The following is a 20,018-nucleotide window of genomic DNA, read 5'->3' as shown; positions in this document are numbered from 1 at the left end:
ATTTGGGGAACTGTGTTACTCGGTTGAGGCCACGGAGAAAGCAGAAAGATGAATGGCTGAATGCGACGCTGATTATATGGCTCAGAATCGTTGTGGCATGGCGAATTCATCAAGATCTGGCAATGTGCCATGCATAATTCGCATAATGGCCCGGCCAGCAGAATGTATCCGCCCTATGGGAGGTTTTCCCAGAATGCATAATGTAACTGCGAATTTTCAGTTGGAAAATTACGTAAGTAATATCAGCCAGTGCCCAGCCTGTTGTAGCTCATAAAGCGTTCAACAAAATTAATATCATCAAGTATGATTTCAACAATACATATCCATGTACTTCAAATACTTAAGTAGGGAAAAGTGGGAAATGTATCTGCAGAATATATATCTTACAATAAATTCAAATTTATGTTATTTTTATAATAATCACGGAGATTTTGTTACATGTGTATCATGTGTATTCCACCAGTAGTCATTAAATATTAATTGAACAAACACTGGAACAAGTCACTTATGTGAAATCTAAAATTTATATTTAATATTTGAGATCCCAAATGTTTCATAAGAAACAATTTTATGTTCCTATTTAATTATTCGATTGGCCATACTTTCGTGTTCACCATTAAGATAGCTTTGTAATTATTTATTTTCTTTAATTTCAGTTCATTATGAAGTTAATCTTTTACAATCCTTAGCTACGTTACTCAATACCAATAAAGCTGATGCATTAGTTTTAAGCACAATTAATGGTACCATAAATGCAATGTTCGCATTTCTTGAGCTCTATTCCAGTTATATACTTTTACATTTCTCTAAAAAGTATCTATATTATCTCCTGGCAAATATAATGGGTCAAGGGTGGCCCGAAGCATAAATTGCGCAGATATTTGCACCGGAAAAACTCCAAAAATTGCCCTAGGACGCGGAGTAACCACTGATGAACCTGCACCTGTTCCACCTTAGTGAATTCAGCATATTTTACCGCGACCAACGAATGATGATGATGACGATGGTTTTGAATGTGAAAGATGAGCGTGGAAAATTAAGGAAATGCAATCCGTGGACAGGGGAGCAAGTGCAGCCGCCGAAGATGAACAACAAAATCAACACAACGTGCCATTTGGCTAACGGCATTATAAATGATGCCATCGAGGAAAAGTGACAGTCTCTGACTCTGTGACTCTCCACTTGAGTCTCTCAACTGTTGCAAGTTGCAGTTGCAATACTGCTGCTGGGTATCTTACTCGGTGCCTGGGTGCCTATGGTCTACGGTGTCGTCCTCCGTTTGGCGCCACTGGTCACTGATTATGCCATTTCATAAAGCAAAATTCCGGCAGCGATTGTGCAGGAGTGGCCCCAAAATGCGGCCAAGGATCGCTTGCAACCGATGCAAAAATGCTGATTGCCATTTATAGATTATGTGCATAAATCAGGGAAAAAGCTAGCTATTGCTTTGGGGGCTATGAGCCATGGAAAAGTTGCAAAACATTTTGCCAATCATAATTTTATCCATCACACTCTAACGCAAATTGTCATGGCCGGGGCGTAAATTATTAAATAAGAAAAACAACCCAAAAACAACACTAAAACTTGCCAGAGATAAAAAAAAAATAACAAATTGAAGAAATTCAAAATATTGCAAATACAAAAAGACAAGACGAGAAAAATTAAATAAAATGCCTGTACAGATGGGTCGACCCAACAAGAGCGTGAAGCTCATTATGAAGCTTCGTGGCCAAAACGCGGACAGCAATTACAAAAGCAACATAACCAGTAAAACAATAACAGTAACAATAATAATAACAACAAGCCAGGCCAAGCCAACTCGAGCCAACACACAACACAACCCCAAAGACCGAAAGAAGCTGGCTAACAAAAGGCCGAAAGAGCATGAAGAAATGAAATAAAACCAACACCAGATTCAGTCCCACTCCAGAGCACAAAACAAAGCTTACCCCCATCCCATCTGATCCCAAACCATACCATGCCATGCCATACCATACCATACTATACCAACCCATTCCCCAAAACGGCTGGCTAAATGAGAGTGAATCCACATCCATTGAAATTGAAAGTGAATCGTGCCACACGATCCGATCCAGAGTCCAGACTTGGTTACGAGTCCACTGCGATTGGATCCTCCAAATGACCAAAATAACAATTTACACACATTAGCTACACATATATAATAATGCACATATATACATATATTTATATATAAATAACAAAAATCAGAGATTTCAGGAAAAATGAGCGAAGGAAAAAAATCCACAAGACATATATAAAAATTAGATATTACAAAATATGACTTCCTTTTAATAATTAAGTTATTTAAGCTAAGAGATGCATTTCGTGAGTTAAATTCCCTTTAATGATAAAAGAACAAAAGGCTTGATAAGTTCAACAGATATTCTCAGATATTCTTAAATTAAGCAGGAAATCGTTTAAGCTGAGTTTACAGCAAAAAAGGCTCTTATTTCCTTCCCTTGAAAATAATGGACCCTTAAAATAAGCTGCATTCCAGCAGCTAAGTGTCTTCAGAAATTTCAACCATAAAAAACTATTTGATGGCCTTGCTGCCTCAAGCTTAATTGTACAATGTACATACATACACTGCACCTTTCAGGTTCCTTATTTTCCCCTTGAAAATAATCCTAGTTGGCCAGAAAAAAAAAAAAGACGACCGACCACATGCTCAAAAAACCACGAAAAATAAGTAGTTAATCGAAGGAGGAAAACCAAAAGCCAAGAAATGGTCAGCAGACGTTGCAGTTTCGGTTGGCTTCGCGGTCGCCGTTTGCATCGCAGCCAGGAGCTGCAGCCTCAGTTTGCCCACCAGATCATGACTGGCCAAACTTTGGACTTGGCTTAAACATTTCAATTTCTTCATGGCTACATGCTGCTGCCGCTCTTTGCCAACTGCTCAGCCAACTTGGCCGACTGCTCGGTCGACTGCGGCAGCAGCTGAGGCAGCTGAGGCAGCTGCGGCAGCTGAGGCGGCTGAAGCAGCAGCGGTCTTGATCGTCGTCTTGAATTTTACTTAATTTTTATTTCACGCGCTGCGCCGCTATAAAAGAAACTGCAACAATCGTTGTGGCATGCAGTAAGAGGTTCCGCGTCGAAGCAGCACCACATAGCCAGTAACCAGTAACAGCCAGTAGCACCTAGCCACCTGGAGCAGTGACAAAACCCGAAACGGATATAGCCGAAATAAGCCACCCGAAAATGCAGTCCAGTTGTGTGGTATGATCTTGTGACCAAACCGTGACGGACCTCGCTCAATGGTGTGTTCTCCTCCGTTCTTGTTCGCAGTTAGTGGTCCTCGTGGCCCTGGCTGCCCTGGTGGCCGCTCGTCCAGAGCCACCTCGTGACTCGTACAGTGCGCCCCCCTCCAGCAGCTACCAGCCAAGTGGACCCAGCGGAGGCTACGGCGCCCCTGCGCCACAGTATGGACCACCCCAGCAGGCGCCGGTGATCCACAAGCACGTCTACGTCCATGTCCCTCCACCAGAGCCGGAATACCAGGCACCCAGGTGAGTGGCAGGATCAAGGATCCTTTAAGACAACATATGTGCCCAAGATCGCGAGTAGAATAGGGTTCACGTCCAACTCGAAAATTAAATTCCGATAAAGAATCGATGCGTACTCGGTTAAAATTTTTATCATACCTAAAAATTGAAATATACTTTCACTTAAAATGCTATTTTAGACACATTCAGTTAGATTACAAAACATGCGTATTTAAGAGTTTACGTAAAAGTAAAATGATTTATATTTAGCATAGTTTTCACACATTAGAAATCGCACTACACTCACTACAAAGTGTTCCGGAAAGAATCGAGAATTTATTCTGATAACTCGTACAATATGAACGTACATCCTGCGGTTTTTACATTTCAAAACGTAATTAGTTACCTTAACCATCCCACATTTTTTCGACTTGCGTGATTGGAAGCGGTTACAAACGATCTCGCTTTATTTGTCTTGTTCCACTTAAGATTGGAAAAATATGGGGAAAAAACACATTGTTGTGTTATGAGTATATAATCCACGGCACTTATTCAGATTCTCTCACAATTCATCGGCGTAAACCAGGCAGTGCCGCCAACTCCCAAAGATAATAACTAGACAAATGTTGCAAGAGACCAGCCGGCAATCATCTAATCCAGCTCAGGGCCCTTTTCCACAGCTGTTGCCTCATTTCCAGGGTATTTAGAGGGTCGCTTAAACGGAGGAGGAACATTATTTAATACCCGCGAAAACGAAAGCCATCCAACTTTTCTCTCTTTTCGCTGATACAATGTTTTCTGTCGTCTTCTGTCTGTTTTCAATTGGAGTTGGAAGCGATGTTAATTACCTCGAGAGGGGAATGATATGGCTTTGCAGACCGCCAAACCGTGACTAAAACGTTACCTAAGCTCGCCGCAGCACTTGTACTCGTATATATCTCAGTACCATTTCCAAGCAAATTATCAGACGCAGAGGGACAGGAACTCGATTAACATAGGTAGCTTTATGTAAACCCTCGTCTCGAGGCGGTTGTTGTGACAATCGCTGTCATCGTCACAATAGTCATCATCTTCATCTGATTAGCAAAACTGACAAGCAGCTGCACTGGGTCCACCATTGTCGGGAGGTCACCGTTTTCGGGAGGTCACCTTTTATGGGCATGCCATTTGCATGCTCCTCAAAGAGAAACTCCTTTCTCCCGCATCTCGGTATTTGTTTATTCAACAAGGCAAGGTTATAGGAAGTGTGGAAAGTCATTCCAGCCTGGCCGTGCATAATTGAACTTTTTTTATTCGGTATGTAAATTTTTACAAGCCGGAAGCAAGAAAAGATGCGTTATTTGAGGATATGGTAACCATCTTACTTTACACATAGAATTCCTAAGAAATTACTTAAACACAGATATAGCAGAACCTTTATTTAAATACTATTCCAAATATTTTTCCAGGAAACCCCTTTACGTGCCACCTCCGCAGAAGCACTACAAGATCGTGTTCATCAAGGCGCCATCCCCACCTGCACCGACCGCCCCTGTAATCCCGCAGTTCCCACAGAACGAGGAGAAGACTCTGGTGTACGTGCTAGTCAAGAAGCCGGAGGAGCAGCCGGAGATCATTATCCCAACGCCAGCTCCCACCCAACCCAGCAAGCCGGAGGTGTACTTCATCCGCTACAAGACCCAGAAGGAGGAGACCGGACCCTATCCCAACAGTGTGGCGCCTCCAGCGCCCGAGTACGGAGCTCCAGCTGCCCCGCCCGCACCCTCTGCTCCCAGCAGCTCGTATGGGGCACCATCCCACTAGGCGATCCAATCCAACCCGAATACCGATTTGCTTATCTCAACCCAACTCATGGCAAACTGCATATCTTATGTGTATTGTATTATTTTCTGTTTCAAGGACCTTAACGCGTGACAAAGTTTACCAAGCAACGAATCTCCCCCATCCCCTCTCCATAACCCAGCTCATAGGGGTATTACTCCTATAGATGAGTAATTCTTACCTCTGATGTTGTTTCTACCTGATGTACGAGAAGTATGTTTTCCATCTAGGCTGTTTGTTTCAAATTGTTTGTTTAGTCTTAAGTATAGGTCTTTAAGCGAACGATGCGTTATACACTCACACAAAACACTCGAAACACTCACTGCGAGCTAGCCTTAGTTATCGATAGAGATATCGATCTTGATACCGATTAACGATATATACATGGTACATGATTTTCATCACAAACGCATTTTCAAGTAGGCAATTTATTCCAATTTCATATTGCACTTTTCGTACACGATTTGTCATGAAATAGATATGTGCGAAGCACTCGAAAGGCAACAAAAAAATGAAGATTAAAATACTCAAGTATATAATGTTAAAAAACACAAAACATCAATGGCTAAATAAAAGTTTAACGAATTATCTGTACAAGATTTCTTTTTGTATTTTTCACATTGCAAGTATATATAGATATATATATATATATATATCTGTTTAGAAAATATTTTTATTAGGCTCGCAAATGTATTTCATATTATGAGTACAAGAATCAACCCACATGCCACCGTTATGTACATTAATGCAATGCTGACCGGTATTATCGTATACTGGCTCCCCAGGCTTCCATTTCAGAAAAGGTGCTCTCTTTCCGGAGGACACAGATATGAATTCGCCCTTTTTAGCCCGATCACTAATGCCAACCCTATATTTGACGCCTTTGGTTAGTTGCGACACGATAGCACTAAAGTCTTTTTCATTTATAATTGAGGTTAGATTACCTCCCATCTCCTGACATGCGCTCAAAGCACCAGTCCAACTTCGTTCGTCCGTTTCTTCGATGTGCAAATATCTCGATCCGATTCGCTTGAACCTTTTTAATATGCTTATTTGCGAAGAGATATTCATCAGCGACGTCTTTATACTGGACAATTCTTTATGTAGGACAGATAGTTGACCTTCCATCTTAAGTTCTAGCCCATTGATTTTGTTCTCTATATCCTCCGCAATGATCTTCTTCCACGAATCCGTTAGCGATGTGTTCTGGCTCTCAATTTGTTTTTGAATATCCCTCTGATGGCCCTGTATTTCTTGAAACTTTGCCTTGGTTAGGTTATGGTCAAGGTTGCAGGTTTTCCACTGTTCCTGGTGCTCGGCAATGTGATCGATCAGTGGCATCAGCGCTGAGAGGCAGAGTGCCCCGCATTGATTGGGAGGATCCTGCAATCGGCAATCCAAACCATCTATTTCCTCGCATCCTGGCGGTGATGCTTTTATAACTATTGCGATAGTTGCGTAATATAGGAGAGTTTTCAGCTGGAACATGCTTAGTAAATTGAACCTCTTTAGACGAACGTTTATAATGCACTAAATGTGAATTTCCATGCTTCAGTCCGAACAGCAGCGTAATATTGTTAATAAGAATTCATAGGATATAATATATATTTTTACTGAAAAAAAAACATGCTAAATATTTTCAGATTACGATAAAAATTAAAACATAATATAAGCTATAGTGATAACTATGACAATACTTGGATTGAAATTATATATAGAAGCATATCATGTACATATCGTAAACAGTAGTACAGATAAACACTTTTTTAGATTTTACAAACACTGTTGGGAACAGTTATGTTAAATATAGTTCAACCATTTCTTATTTTCATTGCACGTTAATCAACTTAAGATTTAAAATACAACGCCATTGGCGTTGCCACGTTTTGCTTGCCCGCCAGATGGCGCCGCAGCTAGCTTCCAAACTGTACGCAAGTGCTTCCCAAACTGTTTATGTCCATTCACCGAACTTGAGCTTTGTTTCGTTTATTTGTTTGCTTTTTATTTCCTTTGGCGCTTGGATTGCATACATTTTGATTTGCTCGATGCGGAAAAACGCTTTAAGCGGAATTTCCCATAAGTTTTCAGATAATTAGTAGCGCAACACCTTAAAGCGGATTGGATTACAGCCGTTTTCCCGCAACCCCTTAATAACAATCAGCGGGGTCCACTTTAATTGACACGTTACCGTTGTCCACTTGGTAAAAAAAAAAATAAAAAGAAAAATAAAGGTAGAGGTAAATCCGTGCAAACCCCATCCATTCCCTTGCACATATGCTTTTAAACCCGAACACACACTCAACAGCTCCTTCACGAGCCTGCCAAATGTAAGCGAACTTAAAAACACATCGTTTGCATTTGGCCCCCCTGCCCGCCACTCACCCACCCCCATCCACGAAGAGCCCCATCATCACCTCACGCCCACTCAGCCCCCTGGAAAAGCCCCCTCTATCAGTAGAAACTCCAAGCGGCACTTAAGTGACGCTCCAGCAGCTCAACTATCACCATGTTCGTATTCCTTTTATTCCAGGTACTCACGCAGAAAAAAGGTATATTGTATTTGTACTATTGCATCTCAGGGGCGGTAAAAGCTATGGATTTTAATCTTTGAATCGCCTGCAATTTTAACTCTATTTTTGGGTATAACCAACCATCGCTTTTAAGTATTTATAAACAAGAATTTGTTATCTATTCATTAAGCTAAGTATAGTTTAGTAATAGTGTTTGAAAATATTTAACAATGAGACCATACTTTTGAGATTTTTTTGTTTTCAAAAAAACATAAAACATTTTTTTTTTATATTACATAACATTATTGTTTTAAGGTTAAGACATAATGACAAATAGCGTTTGAAGATCGAGTGACCATGAACATCTTTTAGTAAAGACGAGGTATCACTCTATTTTAATGTTCTTGGCCAGTGAGCATTTTGACGTCTACAATATAAACATCATTTACGCTGTTCCTTTTGTTTTAGCCTCGCTGATTTTGTTTACTTGAGCCTCAAAGCCGCTGTCGTTGGCCGAAAGCAAGAGATTTTCCGGAAGAGAGTGAAAGAGTGAAAGTCCGACCACCCTTGGGGTCAGCAATGTGGCGTTACCATACGCGATTCGCTCTTTCTTCTGGCACGCCTGCGCCAAAGAGAGGCGGAAAACTCTTGGGAAATTCAGGCCCAGACCGAAGACCAAAACCGAAACCAAAAACCCGACTTCAGTTGCCATTGTAATGCCAACGCAATCGGCACGCGTTTGGCTTTCGCGCCTGGCGGGTTCTTTATTTATTATTCGCTGAAGTGACAAGCCAACACAAAAGAAAAACAACAAAGCTCGCTGAGAATCGGGGAAAACCCCGGTGTGTTGAATAACGTATAAATCATGTGCGAGGAAATCAAGGCAATTTGGAAAGTCGAAGGAGTTGAGCCAAAGATGAAATCAACAGCGAGAAATTGCCAGTCATAAAAAAAGGGTTTGTGTTTGTTCCTGTTTCGTGTGTGTTTGCGTGCTAGTGTGTTTGTGTGTGTGTTGTGCCAAAAGGGAAATCCCTTAACCCCCGCCTACCCGCTACCCCGCAGGACCCTTAACCCCTGACTTCAGCTAGACTCCCCTATTGTGCGTCGTGTACAATTAGAAGGAGGCATTGCCAATCGATTTGTGTGAAAAGCCAAAGCTAAAACTCAAAAGGTGGACGTCGCCAGTCGTCCTCCAATAAAAAGCGAACTGAAACCGGGCAGGCAAAAAATAAGGGACAAACCCATATAAAAGAATGGAAAAGCTGCCGAAGAAGTTCCCTCCAGTTGGCAGGTGCGCGTAGCCTGAAAAATGAAGTTGAACCGACCCGAAGTTGTTGCCTGTCATTCAAAGGGAATGGCAATGGAATGGCAATACAGAAGAGGCCAGCGTCTGTGGGTTGGGGAAATGGGGCTGGGAATCGGGGGACAATATTAATGAAAGACGTTGCAAAAACGTCACGTTTCCCCAGTCAAATTGAAATAATAATAATGAAGGCATTGAAGAAATGTCACGGCCCGCGACTGACAAGTTAAAAGGAAGAAATTCAGTGGAATTTGCATGAATATCTCAAATATATGTAAAGTTCGGCACAACAAGTAAAGTTAATAATTTCAGTGATATAAAACATAACAAGCTCGATAAGAAGCATGCCCCAAAAGCATGCCATTCCGAGGGGAAACGGATATCTAAGTTTGAGTGACACGCCTTAGAAAGCCCATACCAAAGGAAAATTTTAAAGACGTTCTGACGGTTTCTCATAGAACTGAAATAACAACTTAATTAAATTCAAGAATAAATAAAATAAAAATTTTAAATAACTAATAAAGCTTTGCAAAAGCATCGAAACCTTTTCCAGAAACAGTGTGTGAATATAACAAATTTAAATTTAAGGTATTAGAAATTAAACCACATTTAAATTTATAACCAATTCTAACCGTAATCATAGAAAAGTTATTAATTAATTACCATGCAGCAACAAAAGTCCTAATGTTCTGTGCAATAGAATGCAAAAGCTCCAAAACACTTTATAGCTCCAACAAAGAACGGAAAATTGTTAAAAGTCTGGGCTTAAAACTTTTAATAGCCGAAAGGAACTTAAAAGCGTGTACATAAACTTTTCAAATAGAATTAAACTGATGTGAAATACGACTGTCCCAAAAGAACACTAGAATGACAACGAAGCGCATAATTTCCCACCATAAAAGCCCAAGCAAATTCAACATAAATTTGATTTTATGCACAAGATGCTACAAGTGAATAAAACACGAGCTTAGTGACAGTGACAGTGCGAGCGTGATAGTGATGATAGTACAGTGAAGCATATGCCCAATAAACAGATGGCCCATAACCATAAAGCGAAAGTGTTATGGCCATTACCGAAGGGCAAGGACCCTTCTCGGCGGCAGGACCAAATAACTTATGCCCATCGGCCCGAACCGAAATCGCAATTTATGACAGGCCCGGCAACTATTTAAAGAACCATAAAACCCCCGAAAACAAACAAAGTTTATGGGGAGTGACGATTGCATTTTAAGATCCCCGACATAAAACAAAAGCCAGGATTTGGGCCTCTTATTAACTCCCAATTTTATTCGTTACCCCTCCCCACAAAAGGAAACGCAAGTGCTTCCAGCAATAAACTTCCACCGCCAACTGTGGCGAACAATAGTCAAGGAACCATGGCCACCACCAGTACGTCAAACATGTCCCGCAACGGTGGCTTCTGTGGTGCACTGCAGCGGGCACCGCCGCCGATGCCGCCGACCCTCATCCGACGCCTGAGTAGCCGGGAGTGCTACGGAGTGGGCAAGGTGAAGGTCATGCTGCGGGTGGCGGACCGGGACAGGAACTCCGGCGGAACAGAGCCGGACTTTATGGCCCTGGACAAGAAGAAGCGACAGGTCACGCTCACCGATCCGAGAACAGCGTGTCCGCCGCCCCAGGCTGCCCAGGAACGGGCACCCATGGTGGCCGCCCCCAAAATGTTTGCATTCGATAACCTCTTCACCGGCGAGGATAAGCAGGTGAGTTTCATCCTTAGCGAAAATCTGAATAAAATGCACGTTCACACATGAATGTTAAACCAATTTATTTGAACCTTTTAAACCTTCTTTAGATTCAGAACAAGTATAAGTATAAAAAACATTCAGTTTCAAAAATAGAAACGAATTTCTAACAATATAATCACTGGATTTAAATCAAATTATGTAAAATCAATTAAATCATGTTGAAACATTCTAAATATCGATGAAAAATATGTAGTTAAAAGTACAACGGTCTAATTTATTTAAATGTAAATAAGAAATTTGGTTAAATAATAACTGCAAAGTCAAACAAGAGCAACCGTTACCAAGTAAACTAAATACTTGATTGGTTACTGTTGACACAAAGTATCATTTAGGTGGCAAATAAACCTTATTAACAGCTATTAATTCTTGATAAACAAACAGAGTCCCACCTAATATAGGGGTAATACAATATTGACAATAAAACCATTCATTATGTACATAAAACTACAAAACTTCCGGCAACTGAGAGTTAACACTTTGCCAGTGTACTTTCCTTTTAAAATCAACAAAACTTTTCAGACTTCTCGCGATTTTATTTGCCTGCAGAAAAATTTCCCTAACGTAAATATTGAGTTGCAATTACAAAAGTTAAATTGACCGTGGGAATCCTTTTTTGTGCAAAGGACACATCTGTGCATTATATGATAAACGATAAAAGTCTCGGTGTTTTTTTCTCGAAGCAATGCCATTTAACTTGTTAAGAGATTACAAAAGAGGTGTTAGTAATTCCACAGAATAACAAGTCACCACAAAATACCACAATCAATCTTCATAATTCATAGCAAGCAAAGTTCCTTTCCAAGATTTATGACCCTCCTCCAAGTGCAATCACTCATAAGGCAATCCCTCAGACCGAACGAAAGAAATACCCCCAATAGAATTAACACATACGCGTATTGTCCTGCCCCATCGGATCTAATCAGCAATCGAATTAACCCCGCAATCGAACCCAATTCCAGCCATTAAAGAGAGCCCATTAGTATGCCTTGTTAGCCACCACCCACTGACCTCCACTCCACACCTATTCGTTTTCTATAAACACTAAGAAAAATGCTTGCTGCTTGTAAGGAAGGAAATTGGAAAGTACCTTATAACTTTTATATTTACTTATTGTAAAGGAACTCATCACTATTATTAGCTCGTATATATTAGCATTTAGTTAAGTTAACAAATAAACTGCTTAACATTTTCTCTCTGTGCATCGTATATTCCAGTCGGATGTGTGTGCATCGGCGCTGAGCGAAGTGATACCCGCCGTGCTCGAAGGCTCCGATGGCTGCCTGCTGGCCATGGGATATCCCGCCACCGGCCAGACCCAAACGGTGTTGGGTGAGCTGGGCGGTGGCAGTGGGAGTGGCAGTGCCAGTGGCAGCGTGGGGGCGTGTTCCCTGGGAGCAGCACCATGCGCCATCGCCTGGCTGTACAAGGGCATCCAGGAGAGGCGGCAGAAGAGCGGAGCACGCTTCTCGGTGCGGGTCAGTGCCGTGGGCGTCAGTGCCACCAAGCCGGATGCCCTATCGCAGGATTTGCTCATCTCGCATGCAGCCGGTAAGCATATGGCAGACAGGCCAGGATCGGGGGTACATAGCTCAACGTTTCCAGGTCAACTACTAAATGTGCCACTATTAATTATAAGCTGAGGGCATTCCTTCCTTTGCAAGAAATAATTGTGTTTATTATTTGTTATTTGAGTTGAGTTTAAACATTTATAGCTTTACTGCACACTTTAAGATACTTTTATGGGCAGCTATTATAAACAATGATTTTTGTATAGCATCTTAAGCTTAAGAAGGATTTTTATCATCATCAGATTTATAAATATAATTTTATATGCTTCTCTACATTTTTATTTAAAATAATTAACTTGTACAAAAAACATAATCAAGCCCCAAATACATACATATAATCGAGATAAAAAGTTGACTTAATTAACCAAGGCCAGCGAGTAAGCAGAAAAGCTAATATTGTTTGGGTGTGTTTGCTTCTAGTTACCCGCTTTAACTGATCTTTGTTTAACTTGGCCTTTTCCCTTAATTTCGGGTAGTTAGTGTTGCTGGCAACTGGTCCACCTGTTAGATGCCAGCGGGCAGAATCGCCGGCAGAATAAATGGCTCCGCTGTGGGCGGTTGCAGGGGGCGTGGCATAATGTTGCCCCTGGGCCAAACAATGATGATGATGACTGGGGCGGGTCGGGGTCGTAACTGGCCCAATTTGAATAAACTTAACCTGGGCAGCAGTTCCGACACCAACCCCACCTTCTTATCATCAACGGAACAGCACCCCCACCTTATCCCCGTAGAATACGGCGTTTATTCCCACATAAAACCTAATGCCCTTTTCATTCACTCCCCGCTACTTTTTTCGGTCCCAATACTGGAAACTCCGGCTCCGACTACGGCTACACAGAATCTGACGACTCCCCGGGGATTTATTTGCGTGACGACTTCCTTGGCGGTCCAACGGAACTACGTGCACCCACCGCCGAGCGTGCGGCCCTTTTCCTCGACTCTGCGCTCGCCGGACGCTTAAAAAGTTCCGGTTCCACGGCATCTGGGAGTTCTGGATGTGCCGCCCCCTTGGAGTCCGCCCTCATCTTCACGCTGCACGTCTACCAGTACAGCCTGTCCCGCAAGGGAGGTGGTAAGTGTCCAACACATTATTGTTGTCGTGCCCTGCAAAAGGGCGGTGTTGGTCTAAGCTCTGGAGCAGTAAAGCTTGTAAAAATCATAAAATATGGCAACTACAATGTATCGCATAGATACAGTGCAGCTACCAAAAGTTTAATATGCATCTTTAAGGGGTAAATGCATGAAATTGTATCTATATTATATTTATTTAAATATTTTTGAATAGCAATATCATATTCCGAAAACGAATTATAAGCCAGTATCTTTAAGTTCAACTTCTTTAACTTCTACTCTTCTTCTTCAGTACATTTCTTTTTATGTTTTCATACGTGGCAGTCCAGAAGGTTTTTTAAGCCTTTTTCGAATGACCTAGAGTATTTCAGTCTTCGGCTTCCGATGTGTTCCCTTTTCCTTGTTATTGCTATTGTTGCTGCTGCCACTCAAGTGGCCCGCTAAATGCTTCACTACCACTAGACGGCAGCGCCATTAAAGTGTCGCATTTCCTCCACTCCAACACCCAGCGCCACCCCCATTTAAACCCACTCCCACCCACTAGCCTTTTATGCAAACACAGGGAGAAATGGAACTAAATATCAATTATGCATAAACATTTTATCTACTGATTTTTCAGAGCTGAGCTATGCTATCGAAATTGTTTTTTCTTTTTATTTACACGATTGAAATTGATAAAAAACTTTCAATAATATTCTTAATAAGAACATATTTTCAATATTTTCTCTCTGTGCAGTTGCTGGCGGCCGGAGCCGTTTACATATCATCGACCTGGGCGGGTGTGCGAATCGCAGCGGGGGACTGCCGCTGTCGGGGATCGGGAACATACTGCTGGCGATACTATCCGGCCAGAGGCATCCCCCACACAAGGACCACCCGCTGACGCCGCTGCTCAAGGACTGCCTGGCCCCCATCACCTGCCATGTGGCCATCGTGGCACATGTGCGACCGGAGCAGAGCTATCAGGACGCACTCTCCACCATTCAAATCGCATCCAGAATTCATCGCCTGCGTCGCAGGAAACATCGTGTTCCCATGCCCTTGGCTGTGGGCTTGGCCCAAGGACTCGGCGGCAACGGCTCCTCGGCGGGATCGGGTGCGGATCCGTCGAGCTCGGAAATCTCAGCCGACACTGTCATCTATATGGGACCCAATGACGATGCCACGGATGGGGAACATCCGCCCGTATATCTGCCATCGCTGACTGCGGGGGATAATCGCGGGGTGATGAGTAAAGCCCTCAAGGGGAGTGGGCTGGAGAAGCCCCCCTCGAAGTCAGCTTCCAACAGTCCCATGATGATGAAAAAAGCCATGGCAGCGGAAAAAGGTAAAACACTTAAATTGTTTAAAAGTTAATCTGACAGCTTCCATGCAATATAATTTATTTGGCCAAGATGTTGGTTGCTTTTGACCTATTGCTACCTTTGCTACCTTATTTATACTTCACATATTTCTCTTTCTTTCCAATTTCAGCTAAAAAGCTTCCGGGAAGCCACACGGGCAGTCTGAAACGTCAGGCAGGAGCGGGAGCCTGCTCCTCGCCAATGATTCCCCACGAGCAGCCACAGATACAGGCGATGGGATCACCTATACCGATACCCCGGCACATGGTGTCCAAAGGGTCGATGGTGCCCTCGCCGAAGGGATCGCCCATGCGAAGAGCTCATCCGGGAGCAGCTCTCGAACAGCTGGAAGCGGGAATGAGGAAAATAACGGAAGAGCAGTGGATCGATGGACCTCGAGTGTCCAGGGCCAAGGTAGCGGAAGCTCGTCATCTAATGAGGGAGGTTAATCATGTGAAGCAATGCGAAACCTGGGTGGATGGTCCAAAGTCGCAGTCGTGCAGATCCTTGACAGCCGGCAATCTTCCAGCAGCCGGCGGAAGTCAGACACAGGGCTATGGGTTTATGGATGCCCACAAGAAGACCATGATTCGACAGTGGGTGGAGAATCAGACAACGCAAGTCTTCCAAAGTACGGTGTCCGCCAGTAATTCCCCCACTGCTTTGCACTGGAAACTGTCGCAGTTGAAGCAGAAATCCCTGGATTTACCAGACAGACCTGCGTTCAATCCGGAACCCTCCTTGGATCTGAATCAGCCGTGCTTCGAGAGTTTACCTCTCCTGGATCCAGCTCCTCCGGATGGCGACGAGGACGAAGACAGCGGTCCCTCAGAGGTACCCCCTGCTCTTCCATTACTGGATGATCCCCTCGGCTCCAGGGACATATCACAGGATAATCTGCACAGGATGCTCTCGCGGCATGTGTCCAGGGAACAGCTTCATGAGGCTGAACTGGTGGCTAGTCGAGCGTCATCCTCGCATCATCCATCCCAACGAAGTATTGATTGTGGCCTGCAAGTTACAGAGGAAGAGATCGCCAGGACCATGTCCAGAGATCGGGATCACGATCCCAGTGCGCATCCTCTATCAGCTCTGAGTCACTGCGACAACATATCCTTCGTGTCCAGCTTCAACATGGCCTGTGAATCCTTTAGCGAGTGTGGAGAAAGAGCAAGGTGAGTGTAGAAAACGGATTAATAATAGAAAGATCCAAACTCATCTATTCTTTTCGTCCCCAAAGATATAATATTTATTTATATTTTTTTTTGTGTCCTTTGTATATTGTTTCGTTTCTTAGGCAACAATTTGATCAGCTGGCTCGCCTGCACGAGATCTTCACCTCCCAACTGGCCATGGCAGAGGTCACGCCCTCCGCCGCACTTTTCCGGACGGATATTGGAAGTGTGTTTAGTGAGCCGGTTTATCACTTCAACGTGGGCCAGAGTAGCGTTTGCAGTGAACCAGCCTACAGATTGACCCCCAGTCCGCCAAAGCAACCGTCACACAGTCCAAGTCAAGGGTCACTGCCCAGTTTGAACGGCATCATGGAGATAGCAGGAATGGATGATTATGCTCTACTCCGCCAGCCAGACGGAGCCTCCGATCCCAATCTGCAGAAGGGAGAGAAGAGATTCACGCCACAGCACGATGATATTTGCGAATTGGATGAGAAATCCATGGCGGCAGCGGTGGGCAAGAGAAATTCTCTGGAGGATGCACAGCACAAGCTAAACGAGATCACGAACATCCTACCCCTTTCTGCCCAATCGCGACTTCCCCTGCTGCCCCTGAATACCAGCTCCGAGGCCTATGACAGTGGTCATGACTCCAACTCAACTCCGAGGACTTCCAAGCATTCGGGCATATCCCGGCGGGCGGAGAGTGGCTATCACAGTGTGGCCACCGTTAGGGATTCGGATGAGAGTAGCTTCGCGTCCGGCATGTCCAAAGGTCAGCGGCATCGCATCACCGTTTCAGGAACAGGAGCAGTCACATCGGCGGGCATTGGAAATTACCAGAGGCAGTGCCACAAGAAGCGACATCGACAGGATCAGGCTGGCAACAACAAAGGCCTCTGCAACTGGCTCTTGACACCATTTTCCTGCACTTATCCAGAGACTGAGGGTGAGATCAGCGATTTTTAAACAGCAACAAGACATCCGTGGCATCCAAGTCCAAAACGCCCACCAAAAACCAAGTAAAGAATCGAGCTAGTCCAGCATTCGAAATGGCCAAACAGAAACAAGCAAACGCAAACCAAAAAGGAAAAATATCATACAGTTTTAGGAAAAAACCACGACTAGGATGAGGTTTAAGGATAGAGGATCTTTGATAGCGACTGATTAACTTTTACTAGGCGACGGCTGCCACAACAAAAACCAAACACAAAAACCAAACAAATATACCACGCGAAGAAACCAACCGCTGGAAAAGAAATCATGCAATTTTAAAGTAATCTAATAACTAACCCAATTACCTAAATAACTCATAATAAAATCAGTGGACTTTATGTTTGGTGTAAGGCAGTTTAAAACTCGTTTTAAATGAAATTATGAATAACGTTGGTAGAAAGTAATCAACGGTTTTGCGATAAAGTAAAGTGCACATATCTTAAGACCCATCTGCAGACTCTGGCTAGCCCATATCTTTAAAATATCAGCCTTTTTACAATTTTTAATTTTTGAGTTTCTACTGTCTTACACCAATCCAAACCACTGAATACGCTATAAATCAATCGAATCAATCACTCACTCACTCACTAAATACACGCATAAGTTCAAACGGGGCTTTAAATATCTTAAGTTGCCAGCTAGCATAATGATGGATAGTCGAGATATACATTTAAAACTTCGAGGCTAAGGATCACAGGATGGTGTACCCAAAGTTTGCGAAAAAGATATTTCGACTGTCGCTATTGTATCTATAAATATTGAACATAAATATATTATTAACATAATCAGGCTACAATCACTATGACTTTACAATGCAGAGATACATCTATATACATACACTATATATACACGCAAACGTATTTATATACACACTCAATATACATACATATATCATATAGCTATTTATTGTTTAGTTTGGGTTATCTGTTCGGGCAGTCGATTTAAGATCAAGTATGCTAAATGTTGAATGTTTGCTTATTCAAACGATTTATTGCCAATTATAAGTTACCAAATGTTTAAATTAATTGTTAGTTAGCTAAAGTTATACACATCTACTACTAATCATGAAAAAGAGCGACAAGAACCAATGACTATAAAGCGAAACGGTTTTTGCACAGTAGACAAATGTTAAACATACAATTTTGTTGCCATTTTTGCCTAAATAAACTATGTTACAAAACGAAAAACGAACAAAATGAAAAGAAACCAAACAAAAACGAAAGCATATGAAAATTCAACAAAAAATAAATAAATTATATATTTATCAGAGATACATATACTATAAGGAAGGGCGAAACGATGGATGATTTTAAGGAAACCTATTGCATATTCTATATCAATAACGTAACAAACATATTATACAAAACATAATGAATGCAAGCAAAATGAAAGACGCCCGGGGGTATGCAACGAATTGTGTGCCACGCGGGAATAGCTACAATTTTGTGCCGCATTTTGTTCGTTTCGATTCGATCAGCAAACTATAATTATAATTATCGACATTCCTTCATTGCCTTTTTAGTCAGCGTCATCAGCATATAAACAAAGCGAAATGTCTAAGCCATGCAAACACACTAATTATATTGCATTATCCATACATATTTCGTACAATTATTATTCCACTTATCAAGCGTAGTTAATCACCCACGAAACCCGCTCTCGTATGCTTTAAATTAAAAACATAATCACCAAAAGCCCAAAAACACTCCCACTCACAACCAAAATTCTAACAACCCAACCCAAATTGCAATGTGCAACCTGGAAAATCCAACCTACGTACACACATACCATACGATACATTCAAACATACATACATCTATGATGGAGTCGTCGACTTCGGCGCTGAATACAGACTAATTATTTTTTATAATATAAACAAATTGACAGCTGGTTTTATTGCTAACTGGGTACTGGGTGGGGACACGTGAATGCGAAACGAGGGATGCTCCATGGAGTTCGGAGTCGGATTGGGTCTACATATGGAGGACTACATACTGTGGTCCGTACTGTTCCTGCCATTTGGCTGGAACGTTGTTTGCCTCAGTTGTCGGGCAAATAAAGTTGACGTTTTATAGATAGAGACATGTGCGATACACCCATCCAATGTGTGTCGTAGATCTAAACGTGCCACCCCCGCGCTTTGCCCCAAAAACAGATGATGGAAACGTGCGGGGCGGCGAGTCGTCGAACAATAAAACACGAAAAGGAGAGCAGGACTTTGGCACTAGAGAAGTTTGTATACCCTGCTCTCGCAGGGGGAAAGGTTGAATAAGCATCCTTTTGTGGGGTAAGTATGTGGAAAAGTCAGGCAAATGTGTTTGCACTCTCCTCAATAAATACTGGGAATCTTTTGTAGTTGACTGAAGAACCCTCAATACAGATAAATAAAATTGAACCCAACCATGGCATGTCTAGAATTTCTTCAACATTGTTTGCATTTCAAATAGGAATCTTTTTCAAAATGAACAAACAAATTAAAAGAGCATATACTTTCAAAATAATTTTTGTTTTAAATTTGAATATTTTATTAAAATAAATAAAAAGTGAAATCTTAGTTTCATGACGACTCAATGTGCTTTTGAACAAGAAAAAAGGCTTGAAGATATATTTTAATAAAACTCCTATATAAAATAATGCGTTTTGTAATTCTATTACACATAAACCTGCTTATAAAGAATGTTCCTTGGAATTATTGTTCCAAAACTTTCAAGATACCCTCATCGTTTAGGGTACAACAATAAAATGTGTTGGCACCTTCTGGCAAATGCCGCGCGTTCTACAATGCGAAAAAGTCGTATAAGTAAAGTTCTGCCCCACCCCCCATTTACATCCTTCACTTTTCCCATCACCCCCGCCCCCAGTCGAATTTTCCCCCGCCCAAGGAGCCGGCAGCGATTTTTCTTGTTTGCTGCCTGCGTCTTCGTCCTTTGTCTGCCGCCCTTTTCATGTCGCCTTCCACGCA

At 42.4% G+C, this 20,018-nt stretch overlaps 3 protein-coding genes across 3 annotated transcripts; 2 read left to right on the top strand and 1 right to left on the bottom strand.

Annotated features, from left to right (window-relative positions):
- The first annotated feature begins 3,085 nt into the window (after positions 1 to 3,085).
- LOC117150377 (extensin) lies at positions 3,086 to 5,836 on the top strand. The gene is made up of 3 exons (XM_033317238.1): positions 3,086 to 3,237; positions 3,307 to 3,527; positions 4,952 to 5,836. Exons 1-3 carry the CDS (start codon positions 3,220 to 3,222, stop codon positions 5,304 to 5,306), a joined length of 594 nt encoding a protein of 197 aa, XP_033173129.1. The 5' UTR covers positions 3,086 to 3,219; the 3' UTR covers positions 5,307 to 5,836.
- A 125-nt stretch (positions 5,837 to 5,961) lies between these two features.
- On the bottom strand, positions 5,962 to 6,843 carry LOC117150376 (accessory gland protein Acp29AB). Its single transcript, XM_033317237.1, has one exon. The coding sequence runs from the start codon at positions 6,810 to 6,812 to the stop codon at positions 5,985 to 5,987; it is 828 nt and encodes a 275-aa protein (XP_033173128.1). The 5' UTR covers positions 6,813 to 6,843; the 3' UTR covers positions 5,962 to 5,984.
- A 1,714-nt stretch (positions 6,844 to 8,557) lies between these two features.
- On the top strand, positions 8,558 to 18,907 carry LOC117150220 (kinesin-like protein CG14535). The gene is made up of 7 exons (XM_033317016.1): positions 8,558 to 8,790; positions 10,449 to 10,858; positions 12,118 to 12,451; positions 13,310 to 13,543; positions 14,279 to 14,869; positions 15,016 to 16,060; positions 16,183 to 18,907. The coding sequence occupies exons 2-7, from the start codon at positions 10,514 to 10,516 to the stop codon at positions 17,027 to 17,029; spliced, it is 3,396 nt and encodes a 1,131-aa protein (XP_033172907.1). The 5' UTR covers positions 8,558 to 8,790; positions 10,449 to 10,513; the 3' UTR covers positions 17,030 to 18,907.
- The last annotated feature ends 1,111 nt before the right edge of the window (positions 18,908 to 20,018 follow it).

This window comes from Drosophila mauritiana, chromosome 2L (assembly GCF_004382145.1).
Source record: "Drosophila mauritiana strain mau12 chromosome 2L, ASM438214v1, whole genome shotgun sequence".
Lineage (NCBI taxonomy): Eukaryota > Metazoa > Arthropoda > Insecta > Diptera > Drosophilidae > Drosophila > Drosophila mauritiana.
The sequence above is the reverse complement of the archived record's forward strand: the minus strand, read 5'-3'. Positions and strand labels throughout refer to the sequence as shown.

Bases quoted from the DNA above. Each gene is read 5' to 3' on its own strand.
- LOC117150377 (XM_033317238.1), top strand. The intron at 3,528-4,951 runs GTGAGTGGCAGG...ATATTTTTCCAG, and splicing joins CCGGAATACCAGGCACCCAG to GAAACCCCTTTACGTGCCAC.
- LOC117150376 (XM_033317237.1), bottom strand. From the start codon at position 6,812: ATGTTCCAGCTGAAAACTCTCCTATATTACGCAACTATCGCAATAGTT.
- LOC117150220 (XM_033317016.1), top strand. From the start codon at position 10,514: ATGGCCACCACCAGTACGTCAAACATGTCCCGCAACGGTGGCTTCTGT. The intron at 14,870-15,015 runs GTAAAACACTTA...TTCCAATTTCAG, and splicing joins AGCCATGGCAGCGGAAAAAG to CTAAAAAGCTTCCGGGAAGC. The intron at 16,061-16,182 runs GTGAGTGTAGAA...TTCGTTTCTTAG, and splicing joins GAGTGTGGAGAAAGAGCAAG to GCAACAATTTGATCAGCTGG.